The sequence below is a fragment of the Vigna unguiculata genome, chromosome 7 (genome assembly GCF_004118075.2).
Source record: "Vigna unguiculata cultivar IT97K-499-35 chromosome 7, ASM411807v1, whole genome shotgun sequence".
Classification (NCBI taxonomy): Eukaryota; Viridiplantae; Streptophyta; class Magnoliopsida; order Fabales; family Fabaceae; genus Vigna; species Vigna unguiculata.
In genome coordinates, this window is record NC_040285.1 from 39764876 (window position 1) to 39781218 (window position 16343).

General features: G+C 30.6%; 1 protein-coding gene across 1 annotated transcript; it reads right to left on the reverse strand.

Moving 5' to 3' along the window:
- Positions 1 to 5666: 5666 nt before the first annotated feature.
- Positions 5667 to 15194, reverse strand: LOC114191727 (protease 2). The gene is made up of 11 exons (XM_028081087.1): positions 14634 to 15194; positions 13385 to 13668; positions 13092 to 13286; positions 11938 to 12284; positions 10999 to 11290; positions 9263 to 9421; positions 8414 to 8779; positions 7643 to 7708; positions 7448 to 7496; positions 7178 to 7301; positions 5667 to 6090 (listed from the first exon to the last, which is right to left on the reverse strand). The coding sequence occupies exons 1-11, from the start codon at positions 14977 to 14979 to the stop codon at positions 6024 to 6026; spliced, it is 2295 nt and encodes a 764-aa protein (XP_027936888.1). The 5' UTR covers positions 14980 to 15194; the 3' UTR covers positions 5667 to 6023.
- Between the last annotated feature and the right edge of the window lie 1149 nt (positions 15195 to 16343).

The window sequence follows — 16343 nt, forward strand, 5'->3', positions numbered from 1 at the left end:
AAAAAGAAATAAAATGTATAATAAAAAAAACATTAAAATGGTTTATTTTTTGTGGTTATAATAGAACAATGGTTTCACATTGGTCTTTCAATTAAGAATTTGTCACGGGTTGACTATTCCACCTTTTGTTTTGCTTTGCCTACTATTAAAATGGTCTATTAATGCATCTCTAGTTTTTTTTTTTTATAATAATTTAATTTATCAGTAATGACATGAACCTTTAACAAAAATAATGGTTGTTTATTCAACTAATGTGTTAATTCTATTTAGATAATGTGTGTGTTTTACTAAAGATGATATCTTAAAGAATAATTAAGATGAATGGTGTATGAATATATTCGAAACTTGTTGTAATTATGCAAGAAATTTACACAATACTTTTTTCTTACCCAACACTTTTGGTGATAGAGAATCTTTTCTTTTTTTCCCCTTTTTTTTGACATCTTAATTTTTTAAGGGATCTTAATATTTTCATAGTCACCGAAATGTTGAAATGACTTTCCTTTTGTTGTGAAATGTGTCTTTCAGTATAATTTCCATTTTTTTTTTAAATATTCACTATTTATTTGTTAAACAACACTATCTAGAGTCCAGATTTTTTATTTGTTTTTTTTAATGTTCTCTACTGAACATTAAAAATACATTGTGTTGATATTTTAAATATTTTTTTAATATATTTTAAAACGTCAAAATTAGTGGTGATCAATGTATTATGGAGACACAATAGAGAAACAACACAAAAAAATCTAGAATCCAAATTCCACTACACTATCTACGAGTGTTGCCATGGCTTGAATCTGTCTCTAGCACTGCACTACTTTTATTGAATTTTTGGTGAAGTTTTTTTTTTATTCGGATAAAAATCCAATTATAATGTTCCGTGTACACAATACATAAATATTTGTTCTTTTTTATTTAAACGGAATTGATTTTAAAAATTCAATTGATTTTAAACACAATACATAAATAATGATTGTAATTCTTTTTATCATATATTAAATATAAACAATGTTTATATAATAATAACAACGTTTTCTAAAGATGTAGGTAGATTTTTTGTGGAAAAAAAACAACACAAATGCGTTTTTAATAAATCTATATAAGAAATCAAGATATCATCTTTAATTCAAAAACTAAAGATAATAAATTAATGAGTATTTCTATTTATATGTTGTACATCTTATTTATTTTTACTTATAATGAAACTTTAAACTTATCTTAAATTTGTGATAGATAATTGGAAAATTCCAATATAAATAATAAAATCATTTCTTGTCCATCGTCTTATGATTTTATTTTATTTTTTGGTATGTAACCAAATCTCTCTAAGTTAGGTTTCAAGATCTTCACTCATGTACTAATGCAATTAATAATAAAAGTTAATTTGTCATAATCTGAGTTCAATTACATAAGACATTGACATCACTCTCAACCCAAAACCTTAAGGCTTAAGGCAATAGATTTATGAGTCTTTATTATTATATGATGCTCTACTTTATCATTTTCAGTCAATGTAAGACTTAGACTCATACTTGGATTCCTAACATTTGAGACCCTCTAATAATGTCTATTGTCATCTCTATATTACCTAAGAACATAAGTACTAAGTTGAGAAAAAAGAGTTTAGACTTAATCTAAATTAGTAGAGGTAAATCTCAAACATAGAAATTGAGTTAATACATAGATTAATTAGGTAGTTGTTATTTTAACGTTAATGATTTACATTTACAAGCAAACTAATGAACTTATAATGGACGAAGCAGCTTGAAGAACATTTGTAGCAAGACGTGCGAGACAAGAACAATTAGAGACACAATTCAGTATTCTTGTAGCAACCACCCACTTTCTTGTGCATAACTTCACCACTTCCCTACTAAAACTAATTCCAATCCTTTCAATGAAAAAAGTTTATTAGTGTGATGTGTATCAAAACGAGGAAGTGGTAGTTGGTGATGCTGAGGGAAAACAATATCAATTGAAAACAACAATGAATAATAGAATAGATTACTTGGTGCAAAATTATTTTAATTTAATCATAAATTTATTTGCAGAAGATTTTATTAAAATAAATTAGATTATGATAAAATCCATGAATATTTAGAAGATAGAACACCGATGAAATTTGACTTTAACTTATATTAGTAATCGAGATTATTTTCAATTTAAAGATAATAAATTTATGAATCTTTTACTTTATAAAATACTTCACTTGTTGGAAGTACCACATTGTCTAAAAATAAAACAAATTTATATAATATATATATATATATATATATATATATATATATATATATATATATATATATATATATATGGATACAAATCTTATTTTATTAAGTTAATTTTATAAAAATGAATTAAATTTAAAGTTCACTTTTTACTCTAATAAATTAGAATTTGGATTGTCTACTGTTTTTTTCTATTTGTTTGTCTATTCTGCTTTCATAATACACTGATTATCATTAATTTCAACGTTTTAAAATATATTAAAGAAATATTTAAAATATCATTTCAACATTTTAAAATATATTAAAAAAATATTTAAAATATCAGTGTATTTTTAATAATCAGCAAAAAAATAACATTAAAAAAATCAATAAAAAATCTAGACTCGAAAAATTAATTGTGTTATCCGGTATCTCGAAATTTGTTATTTATACGATTCATTTAACCGTTATCGAAACACCGATATTGAATTTCAGGTAATGATCGGATAATGAGAAGATTGGATTGTCTTATTAAGTGTCTAATCAGAAATTACAATCCAAAGAAAGAAAGAAGGAAAGATGGAATGAAACACTCTAGGGAAGGAAGTGGGAGTGGTTTTTGTTTTGATTGAATACGAATAGTGAAGTGAATAGTATTTTAGAATCGGAAAAGAGTGAGGCAAAAAGGGTTGTGAAAATTGGATATATGAGATATATGAGAATGGAATGAGTGGATGAATAATGGAAATTAGTGTTATTAGATTGCGGTGATTGCGCCATCAAAGAGATTGGTCCATGTGGGATGATTGTGGTTGAACTGAAATTTGGATTTTGCAGACTTTAAGTTGAAGACTTTTAAGAAAGGGACCCAAATTTCTTAAAAGCTAACATTATAGTCCAAACCATTAAGAGGGTCCTACTTCTGCATATCCACTCATTCACACAACCTTTGTTGGTTACAGAATCATGTGTGAAAATGTTGTCTACCACACACAGATTAGCTGCAGGTAGGGAACAAAAACAATAATGCTTTTTCTTATCTTCCAATTTCAAATTTTACTTCATCATCATGCCGTTGCTTCTGTAGGTTTATTCATTTTTATTTCTGTCAATCTTTGACTCTTTCACTAAAAAACCTGTTTTCATTTTTTTACTAAACAATGCATGAGTTGGTTTTTTGTTGTCATCCAACTTCTTCAATCACACTGTTTCGGGTATCATCAATTTTATACTCATTTTATCACCACTCATACTCATCAAATTAAGATTCAAGATTGGTATTGTTCCTCGAAGGTCGTGCGCCACCCATGTACCCGCTTGTTATTCAAACATTCGAGTCTTTCCGATCGTTTCTGCTGTTTGAATCGTAACAGGATAATAAGATATTCTAACATTCAAATCAATTTAATTTTAAATAAAGATCGAAGTTTTAATTAGTTATTTTTTACTTCTGTTTGAATATGTCATTTTTTATTTTTGTTTGAATATGTTAGTTTAGTTTTTACTTTTTTGAAAAAATTTAACTACATCTCAAATTTTGATTTATAAGATAAATCTTTATTACAACATGCAAAAAATACTATATACGAAGAGAATAAATAAATAAATTACTATAATTTGTACTGTTTTATATTATTCAATTCAGATTTTAACATTTATTTGAATTTTCTTTAACTTGTTAATAAGTTAAGTTTGTTTTTTTGGAAGAAGATAAGTCATTGAATATATATTTTTCCACATATACATTATTTTCTCCTGCTAAACGTTTAACGTTTTATCTAATTAAAGAAATGACTTATGATATTTGTTTATAAATAAATAATTTCTTTTTAATATTTATATATTCATAAAATTCATTTAAATATTATAATTTTGTATTTTGTAAATCTTTTTGTTTAAAATCCATTTTAAAGGAAGAGATATTTAAATTACCAAAGTTAAACGAGATTATTGAGTATATATATATATATATATATATATATATATATATATATATATATATATATATATATATATATAATGGCTTACACAATTTAAAAAAATCATAAAAAAGTTTTAAAAAATTAGTGTACTTTTACAAAAATCTTTTAAAATCTGAAGGAGTTATCAATTAAGGATATTTATGTTTTTTTATAAAATAAAAAAAGTACAAATATAGTTAAAAATATGTAACAAACCAAAAAGTCAACATGACCACGTAAATTCAATATATTTGATTGGATCCTTAAAAAAGTTAGTAAGGGCCTGCAGTTATTGGTTGAGGGAAGAGAAAGATCCACTTCTTTATTGAATTCAACACACTCAATTTCTTTATTCTATTTTATAAAACTTAAAAAATAGTATCTATGTGAGATTAATCTTAAATGAACAAGTCATTATTTTCCTATAAATAAATAAGAAAAAAATATTTTATACTTTAAAATAAAAAAATAATCATATAATAATATTTGATGGGTGCTTAATAAAAAAATAGGACATGCCTACTAATTCATGAATAGGATAGCAAGGCATGCATATTCAAGCTTGTCAAATTGAATTGACTAACAAAAAAAGTGAGAAAGCTAACAAATAATTGGGGAGGCAAAGAAATGGAAAATGGGAGTATTCAAGTTTGGCCAGATGTCTCTTCAAGAGACTTATAGGTACAAAGGTTCTGACTTTAACATGGTAATCCTTTTCATAAAATTTAGGGTTCTAATAGCTATCTACTGCAAATAATGATAAAAATGTTAGGGTTCTAACATTCTAAATTGATTAACTATACAATGAATAACAATTCCACAAGTCTAATTTTAAAAGTTAAAATTAACATTAAAGATTAATGTACTAGGTTTTCATCAAAATAATATTTTAATCACTTAAACTTTTTAAGATATGTTTCAACCTTGTAGGCCATCCTAACATAAGGTACTTAGGGATAGGTATCTATGAATCTACTTACATCAAATGACGAAGGATTAAGCTTTTCTAGATTTGCGCAATGTTCAGGACCCATCCTTCTGGTGTGATTGAATTATTTTGTTTCATTTCCCCACTTTATCAATTAGTTTGAGTTTATCATTCAAATTTTATTTCATTTCTACAATATCTAAAGATGTTAGCTAGAGTGGCATTTTCCCTTTTTGTTTACTTTTTACAAATTAAGAAATCCAGCTTCATCAATTATTATTTAATAATGATAACATCTTTTTTGAATTTTTTTTCTTTTAAACTCTATAATGTACATTACAAATTTATTGGTTTATAACTCAGAATAATATTTTAAATGTTGCGATATATAGACTGTAAAAAAAAAAAAAACTTACTGTTCTTACGTGACATAGCAGTTTTCAGCGGCGGCATTGAAAGGCAGAGTGATGATGCAACACAGAAATCCGGTGAAAGCGCGATCCGGAAGAGAAATTAGGTTTCAACTTGAATAATAAGTCAGGGGTGTTTTGGTCCTTTTGCCTTTTGTAAGATAAAAAAAACACTACCATAGATAATATCTTGTCAACCCAAATCCAGGTTAAAAGTAATTCAGACATTATTTTTGAAAGATAAGATAAACACAGATGCATCGTATCCTTAATTGCCATATCTTCCCATTTGTAATATAAATTACCAATGGAATTTTACAAATGACATGATTTCTGAATTGCAGAGGTAATATCAGATTTTGTTCTGAAATTGTTAGCAATTTAATTCCTAAGATGGCCCAAACGTCTGACATAATAAACTCGCACTCAGAACCACGATGGTATTTACTTACTCACTCAAGCCATGGATGTATTAATGACCCATCTCGACGACATCAGCACCTCATGCATCTAAAGACTAAATCATGTTTAGAGTCTTCATGATGAATGCATAAGTGAAGGCATCTTCCTGGAGCTTCTCAAATCTACATTGACAGACAACACATGAACAACCAAAACAAAATAAAATCTACAGTTGTCTGATAACATTTTAGCAACATTTTCTTTTAAATTTTTAAAAGTGAACAACATTATTAATTTTTTTATCATTCCAAAAGGCAGAAGAAAAACATTAATGTCTAACAGAAGGTAAAACCATAACATCTGCCATCAAAACAGAAGAGGTAGCACGAGGTCAAGACTCCCATTATATTCTTGTTCATATTAAAATTATACTCTGAGCAAAAGTATAATTTTAGCGTGTTAACATTACTGTGCATTTAATTTAAATAAAACAAATATCTCCTTATGAGTTTGGGTAAACTTTTTAATAACTAATTTAAAAGAATAAAAAGGTAAAATAAATCATTTTTTTATCAATTAAAACTAACTTACATACTCTAATATTTTTAGAAAATCTCTTATCTAACTTCTTCAAAAGATTTAGTGAGTGCATTTGGTTTTAGAAAATCATTTGTCTCCATTTTCTAACTTATACACTTAAAAATGTTAGCATATTATTACTTTATTTTCTATATTCAATTTTTTTTAAGCATGTTATGAAATCAGGTTTTTATTGTTTTCTGTTCTTATTTTTTGCTTTCATTGATTCCTACGCAAATAAATTAGAAACGAAGTGAAAATAAGATAGTAATTTTGTAACTAAATGTAGAAAACATTTTCTCAAACGAAATGGCCTCTCTAGTTCCCAAGTTGGTTTTATTTTACCTTATAAATATGTATTGTCATCTTTCCATGTTCTACATCTCTTTCCAAAAAGACGTTCATTTTAATCTCTCTATCAAAATATCTTCAACCTAATCCCCGATAAGATATCTTATGGTAAGAATGCAAAATAAAAATTGGTTTGTCATAAAAACAATTTGCAATCCAAGACAAAAAATAGCATTGAACAGAAATTTTCACAATCCAAGACAAAAATCTCCTAATACATTTTCTTTTGTTTTAAGAAACGTGACTTGATAATGTTTAATATCAATGATACTTTATTATTATTTACTTAAAAATTTTCTTAAATTTAAAAGTACCGGAAGACGAGAAATCTGAGATTACCTTCCCGACTTAGAAAAATGTCCAGCACCAAGCTCGCATTTAAACAACAGGATGTTATCATCAGTCTTCATATCCCTTAGTTTTGCAACAAACTTCGCAGGTTCAGAATACATAACGCGTGGGTCTACAGCATGCACAAGCGGATGTAAGATGCACAAGTCACGCGTAAAACCAATTTATCAGTAATCACAAAACATAAAGAATGATCTGGCTTTAAGTATTAAAGTTAAAAACGAGAACAGTTTAGTGACTTGAGTCAGATATGATTACCATTCAATCCAGCTGTAACAAGAATGTGTGGATAGTTCTGTGCCTTCACCTGCATAAAATGAGAGAGGACTTAGAAAAAAATTATTCCTAAAATTCATTTAGTACAAGAGAAAAATAAAAATTATGCTCAGACTGAAAAAGAATGATAGCCAATGAAAGAACACAGCGCATCAAGCACAGCCAAAAGGTTCTCACGTTATCAACGGGGGAATATGATTTCATGTAAAAGTAGAATTCCTCCTTTCTAGGATCACCCCATTCCTGCAGTAACACAAGGAAACAATCTCATTTGTGAAAAAGAAAAACAAGAGAAATAACATCATAGAACACTGTGGACTAGCTTGAATAATGAAATTCAAAATTTGTTATTACACATGTGAAACAAAGACCCGCACAATTATAATAATCTCGAAGATTTTGATGGCTATAAAATGCCTCTTATTACATAAGTTTAAACGATAAGTAAGTGGTATGACAATTAAAAAAATAACTCCACATTTATAATCTGATACATTTTACGAAAAATAAGATGAAAAAGAATGCTAAAACAATTTCACTGGTTTAAGGATCCAGTAAAAAATAAAACATAAATGGGATCCAGGGGATCACAAGACCATGTATAAATCAAATTACGAAAATAGTATTTCTGCAACAAAATTAAAAAGAAGGGCCCAGTTAAAGCCACTAAAAAACATGGAAAATGATAGGGTCCACTACAAGGTTGAACAAAATTAGAGTATACTATGAGAAACAAATTTGTAGAAACGGTTTCTATAAAGACACGGCTTGGCTAGACAAATTCATCCATTTTAGCAAGGAAACAAGTCCAGTTGGCATATTATCATCAATAAGGAAGAATACATTAATTCAATCAACTATCTTGAGTCCTACAAATCCGCTTCCAAAACCCAATCCAGAATGCCTTCAAACATCTATATGGAATGGCAGAATAATAGAAAAAATTACCTCCCATTCTGAAGTAGTGAGAGGAATGGTTGGATCAAGCATTGTTGTCACAACATCCACAAAAGGTACCCCTGCAACAGCAGCCCTGAATAAATCTGGTCTCATATTAAGAACTGCACCGATTAGCAAACCACCAGCACTTCTTCCTTCAATGCACAGCTTTTCTTTAGAACAGAATTTTTTTTCAATCAAATATTCAGCAGATGCAATAAAATCAGTAAAAGTGTTCTTTTTCTTCAACAGCTTCCCATTCTCGTACCACTGCCTCCCCATTTCCCCACCTCCACGTATATGAGCTATGGCATATACAAAACCCCGATCTAACAATGAAAGCCTTGCTGATTTGAAACTGGGATCCACGCATATCTGTTGACAATTTGAGGTCACTAAGTTATAGATTCTAGAAGAAACGGAAGGAGAAATGTTCAAAGGTGTAAAGACCAGATTCCTAAACGGAAAAAATCTGTAACCAAAGGAACAAACAGGCTAACAGTTAGTGCCTGCCGTCCATATATACAAAGCAAACATTGAAGTAAACAAATAACTATCTTCACTAGTTGAATCAATAATGACATAACATAAAGCAATCAGAAGGGATGTTGTACTTAAATGATATAAGACAAAGATACGACTATATCTTGTTTCTAATAAGAAAAAATGTGAGTGTTTAGCAGCAAAATTTTTAAAAAAGTACAACATCCCTTTTACTTTCAAGTGGCAAGCATTAAAGAATGATGGAAAACAGCAGCTAGCAACTTTCATCCACTATCCCATAAAAAATCAAAGCATAGAATTCATAATTGGTATTGTTGTATGCAATTCAATCTATCTCAACTTATATGCTTTTACCTCATACGATCCATATCCATAAAGTAGTAATGGATCTGATCCATCAAGCTTCACAGCATCTTTACGGTAAACAATAGAAATGGGAATCAAAGTTCCATCCAAAGCAGGTGCCCACTGCCTTTCGGTGACATAACGTGCTGAATCAAAACCTCCTAGAACCTGAGTAAAATAAGACCATACAGAATAATTAAACCACCCCAAAGAAAAAAGAAGAAAACCTAATAACAATAACAATGACGATAAAATAAATGGAGGCATCATTTCCATAACTATTTCCATTATTACCATACACCTTTTCAAGCCTAGATAAGTTGAAATTTATAATAGTTCACAGATTCCGAATACCATGAATATTGCCTCAGAACCCTTTGAAATATTATGCATCTATATGATCCTTGAAATTGGTATCAAAGGTCAATTTGGTCACTTAAACATTACCAAATCAATAAGTTCAGTTCCCAAAAGGGACAACCCATATTTCTAAGGTCCTTGAGGGCGACAATAGAATTATGCTTTCATGATCGATCGGTCATGTAAACAACCTCTTTGCACTATATTTTAAATCCCACAAAATGGCATGTTGCTGAGAGATCCAAAAGAACTATAGCAAGATTGCTTATAGTGGCTGACTTGCTTTTTTGAAATTCTTTTATAGTTCATACAATAATGTATACTATATACCTTTAAACTAGAAAATGATAAAATTACTAATTTATAGCATTCATAATTAACAATACAAGGTCATTAGTATCTTGACTCAGGAAAAAATACAAGTCAATATATACCACACAAAATTAATAACATCCACAATTAACAGAAACAAGTCATTATTAGTGGGATTTTATCAGTCATAATCTTCTATCACATCCATATATTCCAATTTTGAAAATTAAAATCGCAAAAATTTCCCTCCAAAAAATCCCCGGTGTCTCCGATTTTTTTGAATCAACACACTGTGCCACTATTAAGCACAGTGTTTGGTCCGCTACAGCAGCCCTTGTAACAGGAAGGGTTTGATCTAGACCACTACACTGCTACAGTGGCGCTATAGTGCTATTTAAAACCCTACAAGGCTGCATACGACGACCCTTTCTCATACCTTCACATTGCAAGGAGCTTCTGGCATTGTGGTACGTTAAGTTTTTTTTTTCGGTCCTTACTTGACTGTCATCAATCACTTTGGTCCTTAACATTATGGACCAAATTGACCGACAAATACCAATTTAAGGACTAAAATTACTGATAGTGGCCAATTTTAAGGACTAGAATTTACTTTTGTAATTTTAGGGACTAGAATATTTTTTACTTTTAGGGACTAATTGATGTCTTTCTCCACAATATTGCTAAGTCAACCTGTCCCCTCGTCATAGCTTTCCCCAAGAGACAACTTATATCAAAAGTCAGATTTTAGTATTTCATATGCTGTCTTTCGAAATCCATCAAACATCAGTAAATTCCTTGAGAAAAAACCAGCACACAATAACAGCTCAAATATGAAATGAAGAAATCATTCAAAAAATTATGAATGCCAATCAGAATAACAAAGCCAAGGTACTGATCAGACAACATTAAATATTTTAAGCATAGGTATGCATAACATGGCAAAACGTCAAAATTACAACGAGGGATACAACGACTTGCATAGAACAAATAAGTCTACATGATAGACTATCAAGACCGAAAAAAGACCAAATGCAAAATCGAAAAGCTTAAGTTTAACAGCCCATTTAACTTACCGAGTTAATCTTCTTCAAAACAGAAGTGCCTGTCTTCATATCATAATCATATACAGAGGAAGGAGTCCTCAGTGAGCTATATGAAAACCTTAAAATACTTGATGAAAACTCTGAATCCGTAGGATACACTGAATACACAGGATCAACAAAACTAACTGCTTGGCCGCTTTCAAGGCTTCTTAGTGGTTCACCAACCGTGGGAAGGTGATAAACTATTATTTTTTGTAGACCATTTTCTCTCTCATATGCTACTAGATGATCACTAAAAAGTTGTATATCCTGAATTTTAATGCTAAAAAAGAAAAAAAAAAAATTCAATGTAAGATTTGGTTAGAGAGAAAGACACAAGCTCCATGAACTTCTATTGTTTCTCATTCATGCTAATGATTTTGGATTTTGAGGGATGACAAGGATCATCATATAAATATAATGTGGCAGAAAATCAGTTCACCATAAACTGTAATGGAATATAATACCACCAGCCAAGGAACAGCTGACCAAAGTTTAATTAGAAAGGTAACAGCCCAAAACAGTTTATTAATTATCAAGAACAGTTTAAGAGAACAAAAACAATAGAGACAGAGAAAATAAAGTTGCATAAGCAGCAAACGATTATTTACAAAGCATCTTAGAAAATAACCTCCTATTAGAATGCAGGCTTAACTGCCACATACTAATACATTGCTTTTAAAAGGGGAATATTATATATAGTATAAGAACAATCCATCATTTTCTAGTAACTAAACCAGAAAGTAGGAAATCAGCAATTAATAATCGCATTGTTCAAAAAGCTTTTTACTCTTATTTATGCTGTAATTTTTATATCTGAATGCAATACCAGTGGTCCGTACACATTCATAAATAAGTTGCTATATAATTTATCAAGGTTTTGGCAAGAGTGAGCAAAGCAACTGAGCAATGACACATAGATTGTTTTACCTTTCGTTGTGAGGAATGAGAACTGTAGTTGAGGAGGTGTCATTGACAGCACAAGCTACAACCTCCGAATTGAAAAACTGATCACTTCTCCTCTTAATAAAAAAATGATCTCCACGATGGCTGACAGTTGTGTCAATGCCCTCAACACGAGGTGTCAAAACTTTGAGACCCTCTTCGGGCTTAGAAACATCCATATAAAAATTGAACCTTGTATTTTTGCTCTCTGACGCAACAAACAAATATCTCTCGCTTTCAGAAGCTTCAAGATCTAGAGAAAACATATCGTCCTTTTCCTCGTAAAGAAGTGTATCCTTTGACTGTTCTGTTCCCAGCACATGAAACCATGCCTGTATTACTTAAGATGTTAGCGCAGAAAGTAGACAACTAACAAGGCAAGGATTTAGAAATGATACTACCGAAAGGGAACTTTTTTATTGCAAAAAATAAACATTGTGGACATATCTAAATACCAGATTGGAGCAAGGCTTGGACCTGCTCGTTTCATAGTTGGAAAAAAAGAAATTGTGATATAGTCTTTCCTCCAGATTATGAGTTTTTAGCTCTTTTTAATAAACAACCCTAATTATTATAACTATTATTTTCAAATTAAAAAGAAAGCAGTTTTCCCTTAATAAGCAAAAACTGAACCCTAATCAATCAGAATTAAGTGTCAGGCTAAGAATTAGCCAGAAAACATTCAGTATCACTGCTACATGGAAACACAGCATCACACAGTAAACCACAAATCTCATATTCCTGTTTTCAGCATTTTTATCAGGCTAAAATTTAAGTTAAATTTGGCCAATTTCACTCCTAATCAGATTGGGATTTATAATGCCCAACAAATGGTCTAGAGCTTGACATGAAATAGAGGCTCCAGTTATAGGAGTTGGTAAGATGAAGGATTGCTCAACAGCTAAAGGTACAGGTAGATCAAGAAAGACTGAGTGAGATCATTAATAAGCGATCTTGAATGAAATGGTCTTGTTAAAGAAGTGATTTCGGAAAGAACACAATGGTATTGTTTGATTAATTTAACTGGCTCTGTCTAGTGGGATAAAAGTTTTGGTTGTTGTTGCTGCTATTGTTGAAAAACGAAAAATTATTAGAACTGAATGCAACAACAATACTGATTCCAGAGGAGTACGGCCCACCTTGTCAGGTCTGAGAATCTCATCCATTGTGACGTAAACTAAGGCATCATTGCCAGCCCATTCAAGGTATCCTGTGACACCAACAAGAGGCTCTCCAATAGTAGCTCGAGTCTCAGCATCAATGACATAAACAGTATATATTTCATCTCCTTTGGTATCTTCTGCATATGCTACCAACTTGTTATTTGGGCTAACCTGAAAATAAACGTAGCTTGAAATAAAATAAAAGCAGTTGGAAGTTGGGAAACTAGACAGAAGAAAGTGAAAAAAATGCCATAATACTATGATCTAACCTTAAAGGTACCGATACTGTAGTACTTGTGACTTTGTGCTTTGACATTCTCATCCAAAATAACATGCTCCTGAGGAGCTTCAGGTCCTGTGGGCATGATGTCATGCACAGATGGCACCTTTTGGCTATCAGATATAAGGCGCCTACAATGTTGAACATATTCCTTCCCTTCCAAAGTTCTATCATAATAGTAATAAGGCCCTTTGCGTAAAGGTGCAGAGATATCATCCTCCTTAATCCTTCCTCTTATCTCAGAGAAAAGCTTATCTTCAAATTCCTTGGTTCCTAGAAATTTAAAGAAAATGAGGATAACTTCCTCTGGTAATCTAAATAAATTTCCTTTAAAAGTGACTGTGTGTGGCGGTGAAGAGGGTAGACACATCAAAGGGATTCCTAAGTCTGCACCACACAGTCCTAGAGCGTTTTACCCATTTATATTATATTTGCTCAGTTTATCAATGAATCATTTCCATATATTGCAGAGGAAGCGAACAGAAGACTGACTTGTAAAGTCATAAGAGAAATTCTAGTAACACTTTGAAATAAAATCTTTTGAATACAGTATGCTGAGTCAAAACTCATTAAAAATCACAAAAATTTTGGGGATCATACTCTTTATTTAATGATTGTCATGATTTTGTAGTTTTCAATAATTTCTTATTAACATGAGTGTGTTGATAGCACTCCTCAAGTTACACCGGAACCAACCCATCAATCAACCTCCAGCTTGACAATAAACTTTAGAAAGCACGGATGCATCTGATGGTGACATAGTTTCTACTGTTTAGAAGGCGTTTTGTCTTGTGCACAGTTGTGAATTAATTACTAGCTCGGAATGTTTGTAGAATAATCACGGGTCACAAGTTGGTCTGTTTGCCTAAACTGTTGCTTTATACTAATCCAGATGCAATATACAACTAAGAGAGAAAGAGAGCAAATCCAAATTATTTCAAATTTTCCTCGTCTGTGACCGCACCAAATACAGTGTTACAATTCCCTTCCCGAGAACCAAACTTCATAAAAAAGACGAGTCCGTGCAATCAATTACAGAAACTAAACCAACGATGACTTCTTGCTACTGTAACCAAGACTCCTCAGTAAATCCACACATGCACAGTCATGATTATAGTGTGCTACACTTTCATGCTTAGGCGGAGTGTATTTTCAAAAGAAAAATATAAATCAAAAGTAAGAAGAAAACTAAAAAAACTGTGAAAGCCAAAGAGGATAAGAAAAAAGAGGATTCGCACCAGACATGACAGAATCCGTGTAGGCATTTTCCTGGTTGAGGTAAGACAGCATCTCGGGATTGGTGCGGGAATCGTCTCGGAGCCAGTAGTAGTTGTCGATTCTAACGTCGCCGAACATCTCCATGGCGTGCTCCACCTTCTTCGCCACCGGAGGAGGCGGAGAGTGAGACTGTGAGAGCGACGACGTATTCATCGGCGATGCGGAGGCGGCGACACTGCGGTGGTGAGAGAATGCTGCGGTGGCGGCGGCGGGAGGAAAGGGAACGGCGGAGGAGAGAAGAACAGTGACGGTTAGGGGAATGCTGAAAATGCGACCGAAGTTTAAGCGGAGATTTACAAGTACCATTTGATGCAATTGTTTTCCAATCTTTAACTTTATACTTTGAAAATATTCTACTTTTTTTTCCTTTTTTTTATTGTTATTAATATTGTTGTATTCTGTTGGGATTTGGAACAGGGAAAGAGTGAGTGAAGTCGAGAGCGTGTTTTGAAAGTTGTGTAGCGAGATACCCGTAGAAGGGAAGTAGCAGAAACCCTTGTTTCTCGGTGTGAATGGATAATTGGATATTCGATTTTGGTGGTTTTTGTGTGCCTCGATGATGGATCTTAGAAACCCTTCACTAAATAATTATAATTACGTAATAATTGTTGGTTTTGGGAGGAATCTGCGGGCTTTTCCTCTCTATCCAACTAAATATTTAATATAAAATCACATTTACAATTCTGATTGGCCCGCAGTTGATAATTTTTGAGTTCAGGTTTTTTATTGTTTTTTTTACTATTATTTAGTGAGCGTTAAAAATATACTGTTAAATAAATTTTTTTAACATATTTTTAAATGTTGAAATTAATGATGATCAGTGTATTATAAAGATACAATAAATAAACAATACTAAAAAATCCAAAAAAAAATTTCAAATTCTATCATCCTATAATTTAGTTTAGTAACTATAATTAGAAAAATAATAATATTAATTTTTTAAAAATATAAATTTATAAAAGAAAGCAATTTTTATTCAAAATTAGTGTATTATAAAGATACAATAAATAAACAATACTAAAAAATCCAAAAAAAAATTTCAAATTCTATCATCCTATAATTTAGTTTAGTAACTATAATTAGAAAAATAATAATATTAATTTTTTAAAAATATAAATTTATAAAAGAAAGCAATTTTTATTCAAAATTAGTTATATATTAATGTTCCTTTTCCTTTTAAATGTGATCATTACTAAAAATGGACGATGCTCTTGATTACTTTAATAATTAAAAGAGTTTGAAGAAGGAAATGTTAATATCCTAAAAAAATGTTAAATATGTTTTTGCTCCTTCAAGTTTCAGTGAATTTTGGAATTAGTTCATTTTTAAAACTTAATACCAATTTAGTCCTTCATTTTTAGAAATGTGTAAATTTAGTCATTTTTATCAAATTTTGTTAAGTTTATTTGACATTTTAAATGCATTTTATGGTAATATTTAAGTTAATATTAAAGCAAAAATGTGTCAAACGGTGTAAATAATTCAAATATTATAATGAAGTGCGCTTGAAACGTGATATAAACTTAATAAAATCTGATAATAAGGACTAAATTCACACATTTTTAAAGATAAATGACTAAATTAGTATCAAGTTTCGAAGAGAAACTAATTCTAAAATTCACTGAAACTTAGGAATCAAAAACATATTTAACCCTAAAAAAAATCAAAAA

What these genes read in the sequence shown, in the direction of transcription:
- LOC114191727 (XM_028081087.1), bottom strand. Translation starts at nt 14,979, where the DNA reads ATGGTACTTGTAAATCTCCGCTTAAACTTCGGTCGCATTTTCAGCATT. An exon ending in CTCATTCCTCACAACGAAAG is followed by an intron (nt 11,291 to 11,937) that starts GTAAAACAATCT and finishes TTTCTTTTTTAG; the next exon opens with CATTAAAATTCAGGATATAC. An exon ending in ATGGATATGGATCGTATGAG is followed by an intron (nt 8,780 to 9,262) that starts GTAAAAGCATAT and finishes AATTGTCAACAG; the next exon opens with ATATGCGTGGATCCCAGTTT.